This window comes from Geotrypetes seraphini, chromosome 1 (genome assembly GCF_902459505.1).
Source record: "Geotrypetes seraphini chromosome 1, aGeoSer1.1, whole genome shotgun sequence".
NCBI lineage: Eukaryota > Metazoa > Chordata > Amphibia > Gymnophiona > Dermophiidae > Geotrypetes > Geotrypetes seraphini.
Genome location: NC_047084.1, coordinates 348,454,975 through 348,478,621, shown reverse-complemented (window position 1 = coordinate 348,478,621; position 23,647 = coordinate 348,454,975). Strand labels below are relative to the sequence as shown.

The 23,647-nt window shown below is 42.4% G+C and overlaps 1 protein-coding gene across 6 annotated transcripts in view; it reads right to left on the bottom strand.

Annotated features, from left to right (window-relative positions):
• Window positions 1–23,647, bottom strand: part of FRAS1 (Fraser extracellular matrix complex subunit 1) — a 741,777-nt gene that overhangs the window by 83,471 nt on the left and 634,659 nt on the right. For all 6 annotated transcript variants that reach the window (XM_033963431.1, XM_033963422.1, XM_033963441.1 and 3 more), the window contains 6 exons: window positions 22,757–22,870; window positions 17,218–17,368; window positions 15,337–15,496; window positions 7,910–8,078; window positions 2,238–2,484; window positions 100–444 (listed from right to left, as the gene is read on the bottom strand). In XM_033963431.1, coding sequence (XP_033819322.1) covers window positions 100–444; window positions 2,238–2,484; window positions 7,910–8,078; window positions 15,337–15,496; window positions 17,218–17,368; window positions 22,757–22,870 — 1,186 coding nt within the window. The remainder of the gene's footprint in view (window positions 1–99; window positions 445–2,237; window positions 2,485–7,909; window positions 8,079–15,336; window positions 15,497–17,217; window positions 17,369–22,756; window positions 22,871–23,647) is intronic.

Sequence of the window (23,647 nt, the reverse complement as noted above, 5' to 3'; positions counted from 1 at the left end):
AATCGTCCGATTAAAAATTTTAATCGATGTACAGCCCTACTACTTACTGAGGAATGCTTAAAGTTATATTAATATCACATATTGATGTCCATAACGTACCTGCATCTTCACCAACAGTAAACGTTGCATTGCCCAGGGAAATGGTTGCCGCATCATTGGGGCCATTAATTATAACCTTGGCAGTTGAGACACTACCTATCCGGGCATTTGCAGAAGCGTCAGCAAGGGCGACTTCAAACTCCTCTTCCTCTTCGTATTCACTGTCATCAATCAGCTTGACATCGCAGGTTGACATGGTGACACCGGGCCCAAATACAACCCGACTCTCCCTGTCCATTCCCCTGGACTTGAAGTCAGAACCAGACTCAAGAGCATGGATGCTGCTGCCTTTGGCAGATTTGGACACAGTATAGCAAAGGGCAGACACAGTGCTGCTAGAGTCTCCTGAAATGAAAATAATAATAATTGATAGCACTTTGCAAATTTTCATCTCTTTGATGGAGTATATTTACAGTCCAGACCTTCTCTACAAGGGAGTCTAGATATCCTCTAGAGCAAGGGTAGGCAATTCCTGTCCTCGAGAGCTGGAACCAGGCCAGGTTTTCAGGATATCCACAATGAATATATACGAGATGGATTTACATGCACTGCCTCCTTAAAATGAAAATCTATCTCATGCATATTTATTGTGGCTATCCTGAAAACCTGACCTGGCTCTGGCTCTCGCGGACCAATTTTATGTGGCTTGTGAGATCATGGTAAGTATACACAGAAAATGGCTTCACACAAATGTCATTAATACGAGTTTTGTTGTCAGTAGAAACACTGAGGGATACAACGGAGAAATAACTTGCTTGACAGTGTCAACAACTGTGTGGAAAGACAGAAGTATGAGGGAGTAATGAAAAGTTCTCAGCCCAACCAAGAAGAGAATGACTTGGATATGGTTCAATCAACGATGTGAAATAATGTCAAAACATAGAATTTTGTTTCTGCAAATTGGCACTTAATGAAATAAGACAACACTCTTTTCAGCTACAGTAGCAAAATAACACTCAGAATCTAGGAAGTTGATTTAGTTGGGCTGAGAACTTTTATGCGCCTCCTCGTATATGGTAACAGACCATTCCGGTAATCTATACTCATTCAGTCATCACTTTCAGTTTTGATGGCAGTAGATTACATGGTAAGAAGAAGAGGTTGAAATGCTGCAAGTCAATAATACCAGTAACACAGAGCAACACATAATGAGCCAGTAGCTGTTTTGGAATTGAAAAGTGGTATATCAAGCCTTAATAAACTTAATAATAATTTTTCTAAAATATTTAATCAGTAAAACAACTTTAATTAAAATGGGAAGTAAGTCTAAAACCCTTTATATATGGACTCCTATATAAAGGGCTCCTTTTACTAAGCTGTGCAAGCAATTTCCGTGTGGCAAATACGATGAAGCCCACAGGAACTGAATGGGCTTCGTCGCATTTGCCACATGGAAATTGCTAGCAGGGCTTAGTAAAAGGAGCCCAAAGTATTTTGGACTTATTTTCTACTTTTATTAAGGTTATTATTTTTTTTAATTGACTAAAGATTTTAGAACCGATATATGCTGCTCAGTGAATTATGGGAGGAATTCATCAAAGAGCATTAAGTTCATTAGAATGCGCTAACCTCTAAAGGTGCCCATAAGACTATAATGGGCATCTTTAGTGGTTAGCGCATGCTAACATGCTTAGCACCCTTTGATGACTTCCCCCCCCTATAAGGCGCATTTGTTAATTTTGTGTGTGCTGCTCACTAAGCATAATACTGACATTCCTATGACCCTCTATGTATAAAGGTTGCTAATCCTTGTTCTAATAATAATCATTTATTTTTATATATCGCCTAACCAGCAGTTCATAGCGGTTTACACAATAGATATTCAGCATACAATATAATAATAACATCATACATAATAAAATTATAAATAATTAATACAAACATTAAAACGAATGAATAAGGAAAACACAATATAAACTAAAATAAGTATAGGTAAAAAGATTAAAAGTACATTATAACTACATGATAATATGAAAATCAATAATGTATATTATATTGTTTAAATAAGTGGGTTTTAAGATCTTTTCAAAATTGATAGTATGTAAGAAATGGAGAAACAATTTCTATAAAAATAATCCACTATCGCACATAGCAGTGATAGAAGGCCAAGGGAATTTGTTTTCAAAAAAGAAATTAACCTTTTCTCTCAATGGGTGCAAACAGGAAGCCAGAACTCTCGTTGGTGCGGTACATTTTCTTGTCAAACTGAAGAGTCGGTTCATCCTCTGTGTCGTTGATATTGACTTTGGCCTTGGTGACCTCCCCCAACAAGGCATAGGCTGGCATACTCAACTCCACAGTGAAGCTTTCAATGCCTTCAAAGACATGGTCATCATTGATGACAACGGTACAGGCCTTTGTGTCCTCCCTCTCGTCAAACTGGACCTGGAAGGACCGAGCAAATGTCAAAATATGCATGCAGGATTGCACTCAGGATTTTCAACCGGATACGACATTTTAAACTTATTTTTACTTTAACTTCTTAACTGTCCATTTCAGTGTGCTTTCTTAACATCATGGTAATTTGGAGTTTATGTATCTTCTGCCCTCCCCCTCAATAAAATCTCTTTAGCATTAAAATATTTTCACTCCTCCAAAGCACACACAAAAATCAGCACACACATAAAATCAATTATTATAATATAATTGGCGCCTCGGAAACCGAGTTTGACTTGGTTTACGAGCGCCACCCCAGCGATCCGGCATCCTCCCCAGTGATCCGGCATCCCCCTCCACTCACGTCATCCCCCCCCCTGCGGTCCTATATCCCCCCCGAGCACCGCAACGACATCGCGTACCCCGATTGGGCACCGGCACCAGCACCAATTCACAGGAGGTGCCGGTGCCTGAAGATCCTCCCTCTTCTTGCCTGGGCTGGGCAGTGTGATGGAGATCCTCCCCCTTCCCTGTGCTGGGCTTTGAGCATTTCCGCATGCTCAAAGCCTTCTGGTCTCGCTCTCTCCGAGATTCTCAGATTCAGAATCTCGGAGAGAGCGAGACCAGAAGGCTTTGAGCATGCGCAAATGCTCAAAGCCCAGTCCAGCCCAGCACCGGGATAGAGAGAGGATCTCCGTCGCACCGCCCAGCCCAGCCCAGGCCAGAAGAGGGAGGATATTCGGGCACCGGCACCTCCTGTGCATTGGTGCTGGTGCCGGTGCCCAATCGGGGTAAGCAATGTCATTGCAGTGCTGGGGGGGGATATAGGATTGCGGGGGAGGGGGGCAACGCAAACGGGGGGGAGGATGCTGGTTCGCAGGGGGGATGCTGGATTGTGGGGGGGGGTATGGAGCAGCGCCAGTAGCCTCGGGGGGGGGGGGGGAGGAGGAGGTGGAACGAATCAAAGCGAGTTTCCCTTACTTCCTATGGGGAAACTCGCTTTGATATACGAGCAATTTGGTTTACGAGCATACTTCTGGAACAAATTATGCTCGTAAACCAAGGTTCCACTGTACTTGGAATGTTATAATAATTGATTGTGGCCCTCTTTTACAAAGGCGCACTAAGAGCTCCGTTTATCAGGCTGCGGTAGGCGGTTAACGTGCGGAATACCGCACGTTCAACCGCCTGCCGCGCTAGTTGCTAACGCTTCCATTGACGAGGCGTTAGTTTTATGGTGTGCCGCGGAGGTTAGCGTGTGATGGAATGTTGACGCACTAACCCCCGTAGCGCACCTTGATAAAAGGAGCCCTAAGTGTTTTAGTGCGGATTTAGCGCGCGCTATATCAACGCGCGCGCTAACAAGTCCATTGGATAACATGAACGTGTTAGTGTTTAGCACGCGTTAATATTTAGCGCGTGCTAAAAAGCTTAGTGCACCTTTGTAAAAGAGGGGGGGGGGTGTATCTGAAACCAGGGGGTCTGCTTTGTAGCAGGAGACTAATGCACGATTGTGGGCTTTATCCAAATTTCCACAATTTTTATATGGCGCAGCACAGGATATACGGACTCCTGATGAAGGTATAGGCTACTGAAACGCGGTCCGTGTTGGATCCTTAAGTATATCCATTCATCTGGATTTTGCTGCTTCTTTTTTTTTTTATATATAGTGTTTTTATTAAAGTGATTTTATTTTGGACTCCTGCTCTCATCCTGGTTATTTGTGGCTTTTCCACTCCTTGCACTTTTGACTTGACTTTTGTGTCTTGCCATCCCTTTGTTTTTCTGCTTCTAGCAAGAACATACAAAGATTTCATAAAGAATGAATCACACTTGGGGGTCCTTTTACTAAGGCGCGCTAGTGTGTCTTAGCGCGTGCTAAATGCTAACGCTTGCTGATGCATCCATAGGATATAAAGGACCTGTTCTGACCATTTACAGATTAGAAAAATGTTAAAGACCCGACTGTATGTGGAGGCTTTTCTCTAAAATTTTGTTTGTAGATAAATCTAATAAGAAAACTTGAACTGTGATCATTGCACTATACTTAGTGAAGATTGACAACATATAATTTCCTCCACTTTTTGATGTTATCTTTAGTGGATTAGCTAGTACATGATTGCACTGTAATTGAAAGTATTTTGTATTTGTACTGTCTTTGAACTATTGTGAATTTTTCATTTGTTAACCGCTTACTCGTAGGCCACTAATTTGGTCTTGGAGAATGAGATGTACAGTGTCAGCGTCTATGAGACAAACTTGGTTCTTTTTATTACATAGAGCTTTTTGGACCCCTACACGTTTGCAAAAATTAGATAGTTCCAAGTCCAATAGATGCTGGCACTGTAATCTGGAACCTGGGACGTTGGATCATTTACTGTATCAATGTCCCTACATTAAAAGTTTTTGGAATGCAATTTGGCCACAAATTAATAAATTGATGGAAAATCATGTAGCAATATCATATGATACAGTGTTATTTGGAATGATGATGAGAAAAAAAAGTCAAATTTCACCAGAAAATAACAAGCTTTTATTAGTTATGACAGGGGTTGCCATTCAGCATATAACCAACAATTGGAAGAATTATAATAACCTAAATTATACATTTTGGTGGAATACAATATGTCATATATTCAAAATGGAAAGAGCAATAGCAATACAAAGAGGGACATATACTAAATTTATAAAAATATGGGGGCTATTGACAAAATATTATAATGAATAAATAGTAGGATTTCTCTTCTTCTTTTCAATTTCTTCTTTGTGACACACATGGAGGGGTGTTCCCGCTAAGCTGCGCTGGGGTGCGCTGGCGCACAAAATATTACCTCGCAGCGCACAAGTTTCTCGTCACAGCGCACACAGTGTAGAGCACAGTTCTTCAACCGCCGGTCCGCAAACAAAATCTTGCCGGTCCGCGAAGGATTCGGTCCCCGCCGCAACGAAAGGCCGGCGTCAGCTGACTTGCAACTTCCTGTTGTAGTCGCTGTGCCGGGACTCCTGCCTTCGCCGGGACTCCTGCCTTCCACCGCGTTTGCCTCCTGCCTTGTCTCCGCACCTCCAGACCAGCAGCGGCAGCTGTGTATGCTTTTAACTTCGGCACAGAGCTGCCCCTAATCAATAGTTTAGCGCGGTTTCATAAGGCAGCCTCGGGGCCTTTGCTAGGCCGGCCCACATCGCATCATCGAAGCGGGCCGGCTATCAAAGGCCCCGAGGCTGCCTCATGAAACCGCGCTAAACTATTGATTAGGGGCAGCTCTGTGCCGAAGTTAAAAGCATACAGAGCTGCCGCTGCTGGTCTGAACTCTTGGGCCGCTGAAGGAGGGCAAAAAGCAGCTGTCCTGGAGGTTTCCCTTCCTCTCGCCTTTACAGGTTCCTTTTTTCCACCTTTTTTTTTTTCCTTCAAACGGCAACGGGCCCCAGCATCGACATCAATCAAGTAAGTTCCACTGTCAATCAAGCGGTTCTGCTCGGCCAAAGCTTCCCCTGTGACATGAGCCACCCTCAGGGGAAAGAAAGTGACCCACAAAGGTGAGGGGAAGGGGGGCAGATGATGGAAGTTGGGGAGGGGGAGAGAGAGAGAGAGAGAGAAGGGGCAGATGATGGAATGGAGGAGATGAGAGAGAGAGAGAAGGGGACAGATGATGGAAGTGAGAAGAAGGGAGAGAGAGCAGAAGGCAGATGGATGTCAGTTGAGAAGGGAGAGCAGATGCTGAATGGAAGTGGGGAAAGAACACATACTGGATGGAAGGAGGAGATAAATAAAGGGGGAAGAAAATAGTAAGATAATGGAGGGGTGAGGGAAAGGGGTGACAAGCTGTGTGTAGACACAGTGAAAAGAGGGAAACGGGACTAAATAGTAAGAAAGAATTTAATTTAGATGGAGGCAGAAAATAGAGAAGGAAGACCAGAGAAGAAAAGGGAAGAGAGAGCAGAGAATGATCAGATCTGAGTGGAGGAAATGAGAAGAGAGATATGCTAAAAACCACAGGGGGGAGGGAAGGATAGAGATGCAGTTATTTTGAAGCTACACTGTTAAGTTAATATGCTGTTGGTAGAGTTGCAGTGGCATCCTAAACATATTTCTGGCAAGCCAACTGTATATGGTGACATTATTAGAAGATGACTGTGTGAAACTTTAGGGAACTTGGATGCCAATCAGTTTTTGGAAGCCAAAGGAAAACATACATTTTTTGTATGCTATACTGTATGTTTGGCTCGTTTCTACTTCAGTTTTGTTCTTGCCTTTTCGTTTTGTCTTCCTTCCACCATCTCTTATCTGCCTTCCTTATCATCCTTTTCAATGTGATTTGGCAGCTCCTGTCAATCATAGGCTGGCTGTGCAAGATTGCTAATTCTAGATGCCTGGGTGACCTAATGCCTGTGCATGTGATTTTCTGTTTTTGTGTTTAAAACATTTTGCTGAAAGCACAACAGTGCAAAAGAGTAAAACAGATTTTATGCTGTTTATTCTAGGAATAAGCAGTGGGCTTTCCTAAGTCCATCTTAATAATGTCATGCAGATTTTTTAAGGAAATTATCCAAATCTTTTTTTAATTACATGTTGAATGAAAAATATTTTCCCAGGTTTGTTTTAAATCTACTACTTAAAAGCTTTATTGCATGCCCCTTTACTCCTAGTATATATTTATTTTTATTTTTTATTTTTTAGTATATATATATTTATCTTTTGGCATGGCCCATCAGTTATAGCATTTGCTACATGATGGGCCATGCCAAAAGATAAATGTAGCATTTGCTACATGAATTGATTTTTTGTCACGTATGGTTAAGGGGCTGGAGGAGTTGCCGTACAGCGAAAGATTAGAGAAACTGGGCCTCTTCTCCCTTGAGCAGAGGAGATTGAGAGGGGACATGATAGAAACATTCAAGGTACTGAAGGGAATAGACTTAGTAGCTAAGGCAGGGAGAACGAGAGGGCACTCTCTAAAGTTGAAAGGGGATAGATTCCATACAAACGTAAGGAAGTTCTGTGGTAGAAAGCAACATATTTATTTGGCTCATAACTTGCTGGCGCCCGATATTTTTAGCTCACAGTGAAAAAAGTTTGCTCACAACACCCGCCCGCTTAGAGGGAACACTGGTTGGGTAGTGAAAATAATTTTTACATCATATGCTATAATATGGTATACAATATGTAATGAATGATTAAAAAGTACTAGAAGGGTGGGGGGAGGGAGAGGGGATAAAAATATGTTCAGAATATTATGTATTAGATATAAAAGTGATATTGTGTATTCATTAATTGTATTTCAATATTTTGTACACTTCATGTAAAATTTGAAAATGAATAAAAATTATTTAAAAAAAAAGAAAAGAAATAAATATGCAGAACATAAACTTTGCATCCTGAAAGAGGGAGCTGGGGACTTCCACAGCAACCATCTGCACATCCTTCCCTAGTGCTCACCTGGCCTGCATACTCCACATAGTCTTGCTGACCGGGCTTTGAACCCATGCTGGAGCTGGAAGTAGCGCTGCCCTGTTCTGTACGACACAGAACAATGGCATATTGGTTGAGATTCCCAGTTCTCTTCACGGTTATGCTGACTGAGCCTGCCTTTTCACTGACATTGTAGCTGTGAACATAAAGCATGTGTGTTTTCACTGTACCGAGGTTAAGAAGATTGCTAATCCTCACAATATCCACTATAAATATTTCATAAGGTTTGGAAGAGAACTTAGAAATTAGGAATGTGCATTTTTTTTATTAATAGTAAAAACATGAGAAAGGAAGGTGTTTTTAGTTTGTAAATATGAATGACTGCAGGGCCAGAACGAGCCAAATATCTCATTTGTCATAGGTATCACATAGAGCCAGATGTAATGGAGCCACTGGGGGGTAGACAATAAGAAGCAGGAGTCTCTTTACCAATAACGTTGGAACTTTTAAACAAGCAGTCAAACAAGCATACCTCCAACATCCCAAGGCTGATGTCTGCAGCGCAGCTCAGCAAGAAACCAAAAGCAAGAGCAGTCTTGTTATTTTTTTTTTCTCCTGCATGGCAGAAATGTGGAGGCTTCAGAAAGCTCCTTTGCTAAGTTCAAAATGTGTTAAAAATAGATCATCGTAGCACTCTGGGAGAGAGACAGACGGCACTATTTCTTTCAGTGTCAGAGAATTTTGGGTTTTAAAAACCTTTCAACTTTTACAGCTAGAGAGACTGCATAGTAGTGATGGGGCTCTGAGGGACACAGCTGTAGCACTATTTCTGTCTCAAAATCAGAATAAGGTAAGGTTTAGAAATCTCTCAGACTGTATAAATCATGAGCTAGAGACTGCAGAGTCAGAGAAAAAGCGTAAAGACAGAGCTCAGACAGAAAAAGGCAGCCCTGATTTTTGTCTCTGTAACAGAGGAAAGTGAATTTGAAAAACCCTGCAGGCTCCGTGGCAAACTTCAGTCAGAGAGACTACATAATCAAGTCAGAGAGAAAAGGCACCCAAACAGCACCAAATAGAGGCAGATATAGGGTTACCAGATTTTACTTTAGCAAAATCCGGACTCCTAGACCCGCCCCCCCAGACCCACACAGTTCTACCCATCCCTGCCCAGTTACACCCAGTCCCACCCCCAATCCCGCCTAGCCCCGCTGCCTGCTCTCGTCGGGCATCTGTGCATGCAATGTGATGACATCACGTGCATGCACGTGATGGCATCCGCACATGCGCGGATGCCCTCCTGCCCGACATGATTTCAAGGAAGCTTTTCAAAACCTGTGCAAAGTGCCGGGTTTTGAAAAGCCGTCCGGACCCCCAGACAAGTCCTCGAAAAAGAAGACATGTCCAGGGAAATCCGGATGTCCGGTAACCCTAGGCAGATAGGCAAAGCATCTACTACAAGTAATAGTATTATTACTTATTTCTAAAATGCTACTGGGTGGGCATAGTGCTGCACAAATACATAGGGCCTGATTCTGGAAATGGCGCTTGCAAAATGGGCACCTACCATGTGTTAATCATCGGTAGGCGCCATGTCCAGAATCGCGTCTATTGTTTGAACAGACGCCTTAAATGTAGGCCAGCGTTTTATAGGCTTACATTTAAGACATCTGACTTGTGCTTATGGAAGTGCCTAGGCACGGCTTAAGGCCACTTCCAGCATAACCAAGTTTAAAAGTTTATTTACATTTTAATATACTGACCATCAATGTGTATCGGGCCGGTTTACAAAGCTAAAAATGTTAAAATAAATTTAAAAGAATGGGGTAAAATAAAAGGTTGGATATAAAATAGATGAGTACATTGACGCACGCGATTTTGAGGGAGAGCGGGAAAGGAAAGTTTATAATTATATCTGTAAATAAAATAAAAAGAAATGATGGGAAGAGGGGGGAAGGAAAAATACTAGGAGAGGGGATCGCTTCTTAAAAGTGGTTCTTTTTGTATACTGAAGTGCTGTTGGAAAAGGGAATTATGGTATGCGTCTTGGAATAAGAAAGTTTTTAGTTTAGTTTTGGATTTGTCAAGAGAATTTTCTTGGCGAAGATGAGATGGCATGGCATTCCAAAGGATTGGAGCTGTAACAGAGAAATTGGTGTTTCTAGTGTAGTAAAGTTGTTTGATTGGAGTGAAGGCAGTCTGTAGGCATGCATAGGCACTTCCAGAGACGTGAGTCAGATGCCTACATGGTAGGAGTCGATTGCTGCATCGACTTTTAAAAAATTGTGTCCCCCGATTGGTCTGTTAGACGGCAGTAGGACGCCTACCACTGCCTACAATCGGGACATTGCTTTGAGAATCAGGCCCATACAGTATAACAGAGCCAGTCCCTTCTCAATTAAGCTTATAATAAGGTCCGATTGAATCACATAGCTTGGAAAGGATAGGCACGGAAATAGTGGTAGAAACAAAGGAACCCCCCGACACGATCCAACCCCCCCCGACACGATTGAGCATTCCCCCAACACGATCCGACATCCCCCCGACACAATTGGGCACCCCCCCGCCGCTTCTTACCCTCATCTGGGCACTCTAGAATATCGGACTCCTTGTCTGCTGGGCCTTGAGCATCTGAGCATGCTCAAGGCCTGCGAGTTCACGTTCACGTTCAGAATGTGAACTCGCAGGCCTTGAGCATGCTCAGATGCTCAAGGCCCAGAAGACGAGGGCCGATCTTCAAGAGTGCCCAGATGAAGATAAGAAACGGCGGGGGGGGGTGCCTAATTGTGTTGGGGGGGTTGGATCGTGGCGGGGGGGTGCCGGTTCGAGGCAGGGGGGTGCCGGATCGCAGCGGGGGGTGCTGGATTGCGGGGGGGTGGGGGTGCTCGTAAATCGAGCCATGCTCGGTTTCCGAGGCACCGATTTTGCAAATGTTTTGCTCATCTTGCAAAACACTCGCAAACCGGTGCACTCATAAACCGAGGTACCACTGTACTTATTTTCTACCTGAGGCAATGGAAGATTAAGTGACTTGCCAAGGAGCAGTGTTGAGATTTGATCCCATTACCTCAGGGTGCTGAGGCAGCAACTCCACCAACAGGCTACTCCTCACCTCCACCTGAGGCCTAACAGCCAAGCTGATGTTTTAAAGAAGAGAGTACCAAATGTTTCCCTTCAAGGATGAAAGAGTAAATAAATTCAAGGAGGGCCACCCTGAGCATTATCCTGATAGTGAATATGCTGGAGGCAACGTTACAGTGTTTCTGATAGCGAGAGGGTTTGACATCAGAGGTTTTGATGCTGGTGGACCCCTTGCAGCTTAAAATACAAAGAATTGTTGAAAATCCTCACTAAGAAGGATGCTATGTGATCCACAAGTCAAGGGGAATAACATTTTTCAGTGTAATTCACCGATTTACTGGACAAATAAGCCGATGAAGGTGGATGAAAGGGAGCATCAGAAAGGGAGGCAACGGTGTGCCTAATCTTTCTCCTACTGCAACGGAGATGCGGCAGGAGAAAGATTAGGCACACCTCAGCAGTATATGCTAATATCCTGTCAGCTACTACTTTCCTCCTCTATACTTAACTGCCAGTCCCTCAGGGGCATCACAGAACTGTCTTTGTTGACCCAGGCCATTGCTAAAATGGTAAGTAGCAGAGGCCAGCATCAGTACATTGCAAATGAGAATCATGTATCCAAGATGATGGTGGTTTCGGCCAATCTCAGAATTGCCGCCATCTCAGACACTGCACCTGCCTTTGTCTTGAAAGCTTCCAGGCTCTCCTCAAGCACTGTTCCTGCTGCCCTCACTCTGCCTGCTATTTGTGGAGCACAGTATTTATAAGGCTCACCAGCCATATCAACAAGGTGGTGCCTTTAGGACCTACTGCAAATGAAAAATAGGACTTACTATATTGTCACCAATATAGATCTTAATAATCTCTTTAGCTCTCAGACGCCTGCGCTGGTTTTCCAAGGTCTTTTAAACCAACTACTGCAGGAGTGAGGTATCTTTCATCGAGCTTAAGAGCTTAAATTTTTACTATCTTTAGAATTTTTAACGTGCAATATAGCGACTCTCAAAAAATATTTGAATAAATGCTTAACGCTAAAAGGCAACCAAAAAGTGGGGTTGAAAAGTGCAACTGACCTAAGGGAGGACTAGCAACACCAATGCTCAATTAAGCTAAGTGCTGGTTTCTTCACTTTTTGGTTGCCTTTTAGTGTTAAGCATTTATTCAAATATTTTTTGAGAGTCGCTATATTGCACGTTAAAAATTCTAAAGATAGTAAAAATTTAAGCTCTTAAGCTCGATGAAAGATACCTCACTCCTGCAGTAGTTGGTTTAAAAGACCTTGGAAAACCAGTGCAGGCGTCTGAGAGCTAAAGAGATTATTAAGATCTATATTGGTGACAATATAGTAAGTCCTATTTTTCGTTTGCATTATTGATGAGAGGACTTTATCCATTGTGGTTTATTGAGTGTGGTTCGCCTTTAGGACCTACAACAGGTCTCTCCACCATAAGCTGGATTACAACAGCTTGGAAAAGCATACAACATGGGTAGGGCCTTGCAAGCCCTTGCACATTCATTCACTCACTCCCCTCCTCCCCCCCCCCCGGCCTCCTTTCTCCTGAATAAGGCCTTAGCCTTAGAGGCAGGGAACAGATAGACTGGGGGCAAAAAGTTAATCCCTTGTCCTAAATAGGGCTTCAACACTTCCTTGTAAACTGTTGCCTCTTCTCAAAAAAGATATACTAGAACTGGAAAAGGAAAAGTGTGACAAAAACGATAAAGTTTATATCTCTTCACTTTGGAGAAAAGGCGAGTAAAATGTGATACGAAAGAAGTTTAGAAAACAGAAATGATAGAGCAGATTAATATGGAATGATTTTTTATACCTTCATATATTACTAGGACTAGGGCCTTGATGTACTAAAGATGATTGGTAAGACCGTATGGATCTGCTCCGAACCGATTTTGGGCTGATTCAAAAAGTGCTATTCATGCACTAAAACGTTTGCAGGCAAATAATTCACACAGCTGTTCGTCATAATTCCTGACTCTGTCATCTGATTAATCACTGTGAGATCGACTCTCACACATGCACAGGGGAAGCTCGAACATTTGAGAGGCAGAAGCCCCGATTACAGCCTCCTGCCACTCAGCTGATCAGGGCAAGAAACCTTTTTTTTTCTTTTTTTTAATGGGCACAGATGCTGGGTGTGTTACACATGCACAATATCTGCCCCATTAAGAAAAGCTTTTTTTAAAAGCACACTGTTTATGCAGGAAAAGGCCTCAGAGTTAAGGAGCACTACGCTTATAGTCTCATTGACATTCACTGTCAGCGTAGATATAGTTCGAATGTATACTCCATACTACAATCACTGGCTAAAAACCTGCTTAGTGCATATTTACTATTAGTCTTTAACTTATAACTCTTTATTTTTAACCTATTTTATCTTTTTTTCTTAATTGCAACTTGTGATTAATATATTCAACACTGGAGCTCTGAATACAGACCACTTTGCAGTTTGAAAAACTAGCAGAGGTTTACTTATCTTTAGTGTTTGTAGTTGTTCAGTTGTTTGAAAAATTTCTGACAGAAGATAAGGAGGCAATACTATTGTGCCCTAAAATTGGCCCTGAAGCAGTGGACAAACTAGCGGTCCACGAAACGCCGGCCGCGTCGGCTCCAGTTCCAGCTCCGAGAATAGGGAACAGCTCCGGTCCTGGTTCCGGTAGTTTGTGGTGGCACACAGTAAATGAAATCTATGATTGAAAACTGAACAACTACAAACACTAAAGATAAGTAAACCTCTGTTAGTTTTTTAAACTGTAAGTGGTCTGTATATATTAATCACAAGTTACAATTAAGAAAAAAAGATAAAATAGGTTAAAAATAGTTAAAGAGTTATAAGTTAAAGACTAATAGTAAAAATGCACTAAGCAGGTTTTTGGCCAGTGATTGTAGTATGCAGTATACATTCGGACTATATCTACGCTGACAGTGAATGTCGATGAGACTATAAGCGTAGTACTCCTTAACTCTGAGGCCTTTTCCTGCATAAACAGTGTGTTTAAAAAAAAATGCTTAAAAAATATTCAACACATGATTAATCAACTGGTTTAAGAAAAATATAAGAATGAGTGACAGAATATAGATCGTTTCATACGAGTGGAGTATTGATTTTTATTGTATACTGACTACCAATATCACTCAGTTATAATTTCTTGAACCATTAAAAAAAGTCCCATCCTCCGCCCATGACGGCCTTCCCCAACAACTGCTGATGAACGTGGCACTGGGAATCCCTCTCTCTGCACTAGCAAAAATCAGCAGTAGGGATGTCCAGTCCAATCTGCCATTTGGCACCAACCCCTGCATGAGAAAAAATGGCAAGAAGGATGCCCACTCCCTCTTGCCATGCTGATCTCCCCACGCCCATGGCAGTGAAATGGCAGGAATAATGCCCACTCCCTTCTGTCACCAGGTGCCCCCCCCAAACATCCCCTACTCTCCCTCCTTCCTCCCCCCTAAAAAGGCAGGAGGGATGCCCACTCCCTCCTACTACTGGATGTCCCCTACCCCCAACTACCCCCGTACCTTTTCAGAGAAGTTGGCGCAGGAGGGAAGCTTAATCCGTTCCACTTGGAGGCCCACCAGTCCAAAATGGTGAGCCTTCCCCTCCCCGGTGCATTATGTGATACATGGGGAGGAGCCTAAGGCGTCTGAGCCAATCAGAGCCTTAGGTTCCTCTCTCTGTATCCTGGGATTCAAGGGGGAGGAGTCTAAGGCTCTGTTAGTGCTACATCAGTTGCTTGGCTAGTTTGCATGGTGTTTTAGCTAATTTGCATTGCCGGATTAGAAAATGGGGATCAGGTCGGCATATGTGATCGTCGTTAAAACTGTCAAACAGGGCTTTAGTGCATCTGAGCCTATGAGACACTCTATGAAAACAACATATAGCAGTTTTAAAACAAATTGGAGAAAGCATTTTTAACCCAATAAACAATCAAGCTGTGAAATTTGTGGCAAAGATGTTGTCGTGGCCTTTAGCAAAGCTGAGTTTAAAATGGATTTTTCACTTATCCCTGGGAGGGAGCTGTAGAGAATGATTCTGTTCTTTTGGATTGCCAGGTACTTCCCACTGACCTGGACTGACAACTGTTGGAGACAGGATTTATGCTTCATGGACATTTAGTCTGACCAGCAAGCATGTCTTATGTTCTGGAATTTTCTACAAAAGACTCTTTTAGAGTTGCTTATGAATGGATTCTTTCAGTTAACAGATCTATTTGTCCTCATCACCAGCACCACTAAAGTTGAATAGCTATACATCACATAGATTATTTTGTTCTAGGTCCAATATTTTATCCCTACTTGCAACTTTTACTTATGCCTTCACGATCTAAGTATCTGAGGCCCCCTGTAAAACAGTGTTTACCTGCTGTACTGAAAACTGATGAGAGACCACTGGATGTGGAAGACATTGTCACTGACAATGTTGGGTTTGCTGTCTTTCACGAGAAACTTGAACGTGTCCATGGTCTTCTGAATCTCTTTTTCATGCAGGACATATCGAATTAATCCCAGGTTTACATCCTCTGTGCAGACCCAGTTAGAAAGATTGTTAGTAACAGCTTTACACACAGATGCACAAATTCAGGTGTCTCCTCAAATCATTAAGGGACTCTTTGGGTATGAAACACATATACTACATTTCTGCAACTCCCAAAAAAATCCCGAGTAGATCAATTAAATGACTCAGCAATTTTGGAAGCTTCATTTTCTGAGGAGTCTGAGAGGGTCACCGTGAGCGCAGTGATGAGATTATATCAAAGATTTGTGGCCCTTGTGCCTAAGGCCCCGCCCATAGGAGGGGCCTTAGGCAACTGGCCCAATTCCAGTTGGCCCAGTTGCCTAAAGCCACTCCTATAGGTGGGCCTTAGGCACCTGGGCCAATCGGGCCCTAGGTCCCTCCCTGATGCATCCCACAATGCACTGGGAAAGGGCAGGCCCGCCATTTGGAAGACAGCAGGCCTGCCGGCCGAAAGACCCATCCAACCGGCCATATGATAAGGTTAGTTGGGGGAGGGGGGGTCCAGTGGGCACATTGGGGGGTGCGCCTTCCAGCAGGAGGGCTTGGGCTCCCTCCTGCTGGATTGGGGATTCACCTTCCAGCAGGAGAGCTTGGGCTCCCTCCTGCCAGTGTTTGTGTGTGTGTGTGGGGGGGGTGCCGGCAGGAGGGCTTGGGATCCCTCCTGCCGGTTCACAGCAGTTCGTGGGGGGGAGGATCGCGATCGCAGCAGGAGAGATTAGGCATCTCTCCTGCCACGATTGTTGTGGTGGAGGGAGGGGGAGACGGTTACAGGATTCTGTAACCGGTGTTGTTTTTTGACAGACGCCAATTACAGAATCCTGCTTTTAGGCGAAGGAATGGCCTCTCCTTCGCCTAAAAGGTCAGGGTTTGGGACATGGGTGATTTTTTGGTCGGGAATGTGTTGTAGGGATAGACATTGTGGCAGTCTGGGCAAGTAGACTACTGAATGTGGAGGTAGGCCATTCTCAAAAAAACCCCTCAATTTGGACATTTTTTTGAGAATGGACATGCCCTGCTGCCAACTTCAGCATCTACTGACTTAGGTCAAAAGGGGACTTAGACATTTTTTTTTATTATGCCTCTCCACATATTTGGGGGGGGGGGGGTTCTATCAGAACAGCTGAAAGCTTTTTTGGATTTGATGAAGATCTCAACTGGAACCATCTAACTCTTGAATTACTGGAATATGGGTGAGGATAATTACATGCTATAGCCTTTCCTTCCATTTTGTTTTTCTTCATCTGGATCTCCTTATGTCTAGTTCACTCCCTCTCTTTTTAGTGGTCTAAGAAGGAGTTTTCTTATTTTAGTTATTGTCTATTTTTTTCATATTAATGCTTCTTATTATTGCCAATATAGGTTGATATGCTCTGTTTTCCCTTAATGTTTATACTTGTGATATTGTTTCTTAAAAGTTAAAAAAAAAAAAAAGTTTCTTCCATAATTCCATATTTTGAAATGCACATTATAGATCTTTATTGCCTTCACACACACCCAAACTAGCACTTGTAAATAGTACAAACAATTCAACACACTGGATTCTTTCATTTATTCTACTGTGATTTATTAGCTTAATGTTCATTTTTGCATCTTTGAATTGGTATGCGGAAAAGTTAGGCTTCTATCCCAGAGGTGGCAAGGTGAAGGCGTTAACACAAATATTTTCTGAAATTCTTTGGAAAAAAGTAAGGAAGAATGCAAAAATGTCAGATCGTATTTCCTTACCTTGGGAGAATGTATTTACAGTTGCTCCAGGTTTCAGCTTGTTCTCTAAGTGGCCATGAGTGGGTCCATCTGTTATTTGGTAGATCAGCTGTTTATCTTCAGTGTCGGGATCCATGGTCATTAGCTCCTTCTTCGTGATCAGATTTGTTGCCTAGAATATGGAAGTATATTTTGAAAATTACTAATACAGAGGGAAGTACTGTTCCTAAGCACAGGTTCAAACGTAATTGGAGACATTTTCTTTTTTTTTTTTTATAACTGTTTATTGGCAGTGGTGAAGAAATCGCATACAGAAGACCAACACATTTGAGTGGAGTTTGCTCTGCAACTACTATTAATTATTTCTATGGTGCTATCAGACATATGCAGCACTTTACAGAGTCACAGGACCCTGCTCGAAAGAGCTGACAATCTAAACAAACAAGATGGACAAACAAGATGTCATGGATACAGTTAAGAGGAATGGTTAATCTGCTGGCTAGGTTGGCGGGCAGTGGAGAGTAGGGTTGTGGACTGAAGGCTATATCAAAAAAGTGGGTTTTCAGTCTGCTTTTAAACAGTATATAATCTAAACCAGATATCCCAAGTGGTAGTAGTAAAAATATTGAAAATCTTGACGGCGGAATTGAGTGATAGCTGGATGCCGCAGTGCTGGCCCTGAAGCAGCGGACAAGTAGAGAGTCCGCGAAACGCTGGCCGCGTCGGCATGTGAAAAGATAAGCGCTGTTTGAAAAGCACATCCAGAGACAAGCACTGCTTAAGATAAGTAGTTTGTCAATTTTTTCACAATACTGGATAAGTGCATATGACAAAAAAATAGTAGCAAGATTGGAAATGTAGAGATACTGATGGGACTTTTAAACGTGGGAAGTTAGGATGAAAAAAACATTAAAAAAGGAGAAAAAAATCTAAAAAAGATTTATAAAAAATAATTAAGTTATTAAGAATATACGTGTCCCAGCACTAGTTCCTTTGGGCCAATGATTGGAGCAAGGAGCAAAGATACTACGCTGATTGCCCCAGTTTGTGATCTCACAACTGCGCGTAGGCTCCAGTTCTGAGGCCTGTGTAATGAGATGCACTTCTCTGGTTGAGTGGTGTGTGTTCACATTGTTTATGCTTTTAAACAAGGTCAGGGAAGGGGCTTGGTGGACACAATATGCTCTTTGGCTAGGTCCTTGCATTGGGTTCCCTGAAGCAGGTGTCGAAACGTGGCCCAAGACAGAATCCTGGATGTTGCTAGTAAAAAGAGCTCTTTCATATATATTTTTTCCACATTATTCATGTTTTGGAGATTTTGCTATGACGATAAGAAAACCTTGTGTGCAATGATTATATCTTGAGCCTAAAGTTGAGACTAGTAACACTTATAGCTGTCTCTGAACACACTTATAAATATTTTTTGTATTCTATATACAAATTCTTTTTGATATATCTTAGGAATTGCAGAAATTAAGGTTGTTGAACACTGTGTTGTTCACATATTCTTTTTTTTTTTTTTAAATTCTTTATTCATTTTCAATATTTTCAATAAGTGCAATACAAATTAAATACATTTTATATTTAAGACATTACTTAATACTCTTTCAAGAAACAAATCAATCTATATCCCTCCCCTCACCCTATCCCATAACTATTATACATTTTTAATTTAATAATCAAATCTTCAAAAAGCTTATTATGATATACATTGCATATCCATAAGAGATAATAAGCACTAATAAATAAACCAATGCATTAATTTTACAAGAATTCAGAGAATCCCTCCCTTATTCTAATATTCTTAATACTGTATTTCATATTGCCCTAAATATTTTTGTGTGACGTTCTTTCCCCATTTTTTGTCAGTGAGTATCCAAGCCAACAGAGAGAGGACAAGCTGTATAAGTTACTTCTGATGCAGATATGATAGATGCAAGTACTTCAATGAAACCTGTTTATAACGAATTCTCAGAAGAGGAAGAAGGGCAATTCCTAAAATTATGTCTATACAGTTTTAATGGAGAAAGAAATACAGTAAGGAATATTAAGGAGGAAATGGCGCTGTGGGTGGTGATGCTTTTCTTCCAGGTTGATTAGCAATATTACAGAGAGCAGGACATGATCTCAGACACCCATGTTGGAATATGAATGAAAAGAAGTGAGAAACATGAACCGAGACTGCTGAGAACATGCTGAGTGAATACAATTGATTCCTTTTAATATGCCATATTCAGAAAGGAATCTTTCCAGTTCTGCACTGCTGAATAAAGTCAAAGATATCACAGTAGGAAATGAGATATTTTTCACTTTATCAAAGATATAGAAAAGTAGGAGGAATGTGAAAGAGGAACATTTTATGCTTGAGAGAACTTTTTTTTTTTTTTTATATGTATTTAGGTGTTTTGCACAGAACTTTTAAGGGCACTAACTGGTATACTACGAGGCTGATATATCACCAGAAAAACTGTTCTTATTTGGACAAACATGTGGAACTCCAATAATTATTTAGAATTTGTCAGGGCTGACAATTATTGCTGAGAGATTAAGCAGTGCAACAGAAAGCACAGCTAGAACAGCTGCTAACTGCTAATGCAGTTTTATAAGCACAGCATGACATTCATGCATAGGCATTGGAATGGGGGCGGAGCCACAGGGGCCATGGCCTCCCCCAAATTTGCAGGTAGTAACAGGGCTGACGAGGATCCTGTGGGGATAGAAACACCAACTGAGGTGGTGACCATGGCACTCTTATGGGAGCGGTATCTTGCTGCTAGTGAGCTCTCTCTGCTGCATCCTTTCCCCGACATCTACTCCTTCCTCCCCTCCCCGCGTCTACCTTGAATTTCTTGTTAAAGTTACTGGGCAATGCAATCGATTCAAAGCGTTGCCCTGCTGCTGCCCCAGTGGAAACAGGAAGTTGTCAGAGAGGGCGGGCTGCAGTGGAGAGAAGATGCTGGGGCCGGCGGCAGAGCAATGATGTAAGATGCTACTTCCATCGCAATGTCGCCTAGAAATAAGGCCCCTCTCAAGACATTTCAGATTCAAGGAAGGGGTAGAGATTAGAGAGGGAGTGATATAGGTCTTGGGGAAGAGAGTGGGAAAAGGGAGAGGAGGACTCAAATGAGGGAAGGACTTAGGAATGTGAGACTTAGGAATGGAGTAAAAGAAGGAAGGAAGGAAGGAAGGAGGGAGGGGGATGGAAAGATATCAGATTTGTGAGGGATAGGGAAAGATGGACTTGGAGCTGGCAGAGGGGGGTAGAAGGGGAACAGTGAGAGATGGTTTTAGAGAATGAGAGAGGGAGAGATGGACATGGGGGAAGGCAAAGAGGCAAAAAACAAAGGAGACAGACACCTCTGCACAGACAAAATCCAAAAAAACAAGAGCAGAAAGAGCCAGGTCTTCAAACTTTAACAGCAACCAGAAGTATAATTCAAATTAATGAGTCAATCAATCAGTCATAAAAACATCTGAGAAGTCAAAGGACTCGACATGTAGTGTGTTTCGGCTAAAACGCTTGCATCAAGAGTCCTAGAACGTTAAAAACACATAAAATCTGCACAAGTTACATGAAGGGAGACTAATATAATTAGAAAACTATAAAAGTAATAAATGAACTAAAAAAAGTTTTAATATATCATAACCTCCTTAAATGTCACCTACCATACATATCTTGATAAAAACAAACCAATTCTTGTCAAGGCATTCAGGTCCGTAATACGGTATGTGTTTTTTGCATACTCTTTGAAGTATAATTGTTGGTGAGAATGGGTGTGAGTGAGAGGGAAAGAGATGGTGTAGATGGGGAAAGGAAGAAAGAGAAGAATTGTTGGACATGGTGGTGGGAGAGGAGTGAGGTAGAGAGAGATGAGACAGAAATGTTGGATGTGGTGGTGGAGACTGGGAACAGTGGGACAGATGGAAAGGGATGCAAGAGGGAGGAATGTTGGACATGGTATGGAGGGAATGGAGGGAATGGAGGAAAAGATGTGGAATGGTGTTGGAGAGGAGTGATAGAAGGAGAAATGTTGGGCATAGGGCTGATGGGCAGGGGCAAAAGATGTTGCACACCGTACAGGGGATAAGAGAGGGAAAAATGTTGGATGTGGCAGTAAAGGGAGTTGGAGAGATGCACTCTAGATCCCTCCCCCCCCTCTCTCCCTACCCCCTTTGCAGCAAAGGAGGGAATGAGAGAAATGGTGGATAGGGATGCTTTACATATGGGGATGGAGGAGAGAGGAAGGGGAACAAGAATGTGCTTTGTGTAGTTTAATTTTGTGGTTACCATTATGTGTTGTTAATAAGATTATATTGTGTATATATGAAAAATGAATGGATGAAATGGCATTTACAATTAGTACTATTATTATGGGAGCATGGTCTGCGGCGAAGCTTGAGTGGAGCTTTTGGGCCCCCCAAACCAAAAAGTGTTCCACTGCCTATGCATTCATGAATGCTGCTTTTGCCTCTGCACCAGTGGTCTTCATTAATTTTTAAGTCAGAGCCACTTTGGATCCAAATGAGCTGAAGGAGGGATGCCAAATATCTTACCATAAGGAGCCATGACATCACTAGCAGAATGTGTCAATGAAACCCATCCCTTCTAGCCCACTTTTAAACTTTCCGTTTCAGAGTATCCTCATGGAGGAGGGCACTTCCAATTGCATTCCCTTTTTTCTATTGAGAGATGACTTGTCCTTTGAGCGTGCAGCCTTAGCCCCCCACTCCACTTTCTGTTTTCTGTCACAAGCTTGGGAAGAGAGGCAGAGAGTAGTGAAATAAAAACAGAAAGATGGGGAACACTCCAGAGACTGCCACTAGCCCCCGAGCCTTGCACTGAAGTACACTGTTCTGAGTAAAGTACTCAGTGGAAGGTTCTATGAACATAAAAATATTCACCTCCAATTCAGTTTTTTTATTTTTTTTTCCTGCAAAACATTTTCTAAACAATAAGGTGGCAATTCTGTAACTTGGCACAATGGGCGTGCAAATGCTGAGCGCTAATTCTAGAATGGTATCTGTGTGCCCAGATTCAACAGTTATGCTATGTTTATGGCAGGCATAACCGCTGATACCTAAATGTGGAATTTTAGCATTTAGAGGCTGATATTTAGACTATGAGGGGCAGCCCAGCCCTGAGCCAATTTTTGCACTGGATCCCCCTGCAATCTGGTATCTCTCTCCTCCTCTCCCCCCAACCTGTGATCTGGTATCTCCCTCTCTCTTGTCTCCCTGCTGGACCAGGTGAGACACCGGCTCAGGGCACTTATGATAAAGGGTGTCAAAGTTCCAGTCCACCTTCTATTCCTCTAGAAGTTTGAAGGTAAACCGGACTAGGATTTCGATGCCCTTTTTCACTGGTGCCCTGGGCCAGGGCTTCATCAAGTCCAGAGGTTGAGCTGGACCTTATACACTAGCATATAAATGGTATATAAGTGTGGAAGCCAAGTTATACAAATGCCCCATAAATGTGCACAATGGACATTCAAGCAATTTGAATAAAAGAGAAGACCAAATAAGAGACTGGAGTAGAGAGGAGTGAATATAATGAGTTCACCTTTCCTTCCATGTACTCCAGCCACTGCAGTCCCAGGTTGGTAACAATTCTTGGCATCCCATCGTCCACGGGGAGGATGTCCACTTTCATCTTCTGAGGCACTGCTGTCACTACCTGACAAAGGACAAGAATTAGGCAGTCATTCTGGATGTTACACCTCTTTTTGAGTAAGAGTGTTTTTGTGTGTAGGCATGTTTATGAACTGATCATTTCTGGATGCTTAAACATGCACAAGATAATTCTTTGAAACAACTGGTGGAACCTACATTTGTATTTTCTTTATATACAGTTGCGTAAAATTTTTAAAAAGTACCGTATGTGGGTAATTTCAGCATGCATCATTTATGATACTTTTTCAAATACACATGCTAAAAGTGGCCAAGCACTTTACACCTATGTGCGTGGGAATGGGAGGGAGAAGATGTGCAGAAAGTGAATAGTGCGTGCACTTTTGAAAATGCCGAATCTATTCTCCAGATCTGAGCATACCCAGAGGAATGTATCTTTTTTCTTATGGCTAAGAGCACTGGCACTATGGAAGCCCATGGGAACTTTTAGCTGGGCAAAGGATAGCAAATTTCAGACAGGGTAACCTAGGAGGGTTAATCTATTTTAATGTACTCAGGATGCTCTGAACACTATCCTCTAGAACAGGGGTGGGCAACCTTGGGAGTCCTTGACAGTCACAACCCAGGTTGGGTTTCCAGGATTTCTCCAATGAATATGTATGAGATCTATTTGCACTGGGGAAATTCTGAGAACCCTTGTGGCTTGTGGCTCTCGAAGACTGAGGTTGCTTACTTCTCTAAAATATCAAATTAAAATGTAGAATCTACCTTTACTGTGAGACAACTTAATATTAACAATCACATGAAAAACTCCAAGAGTCCA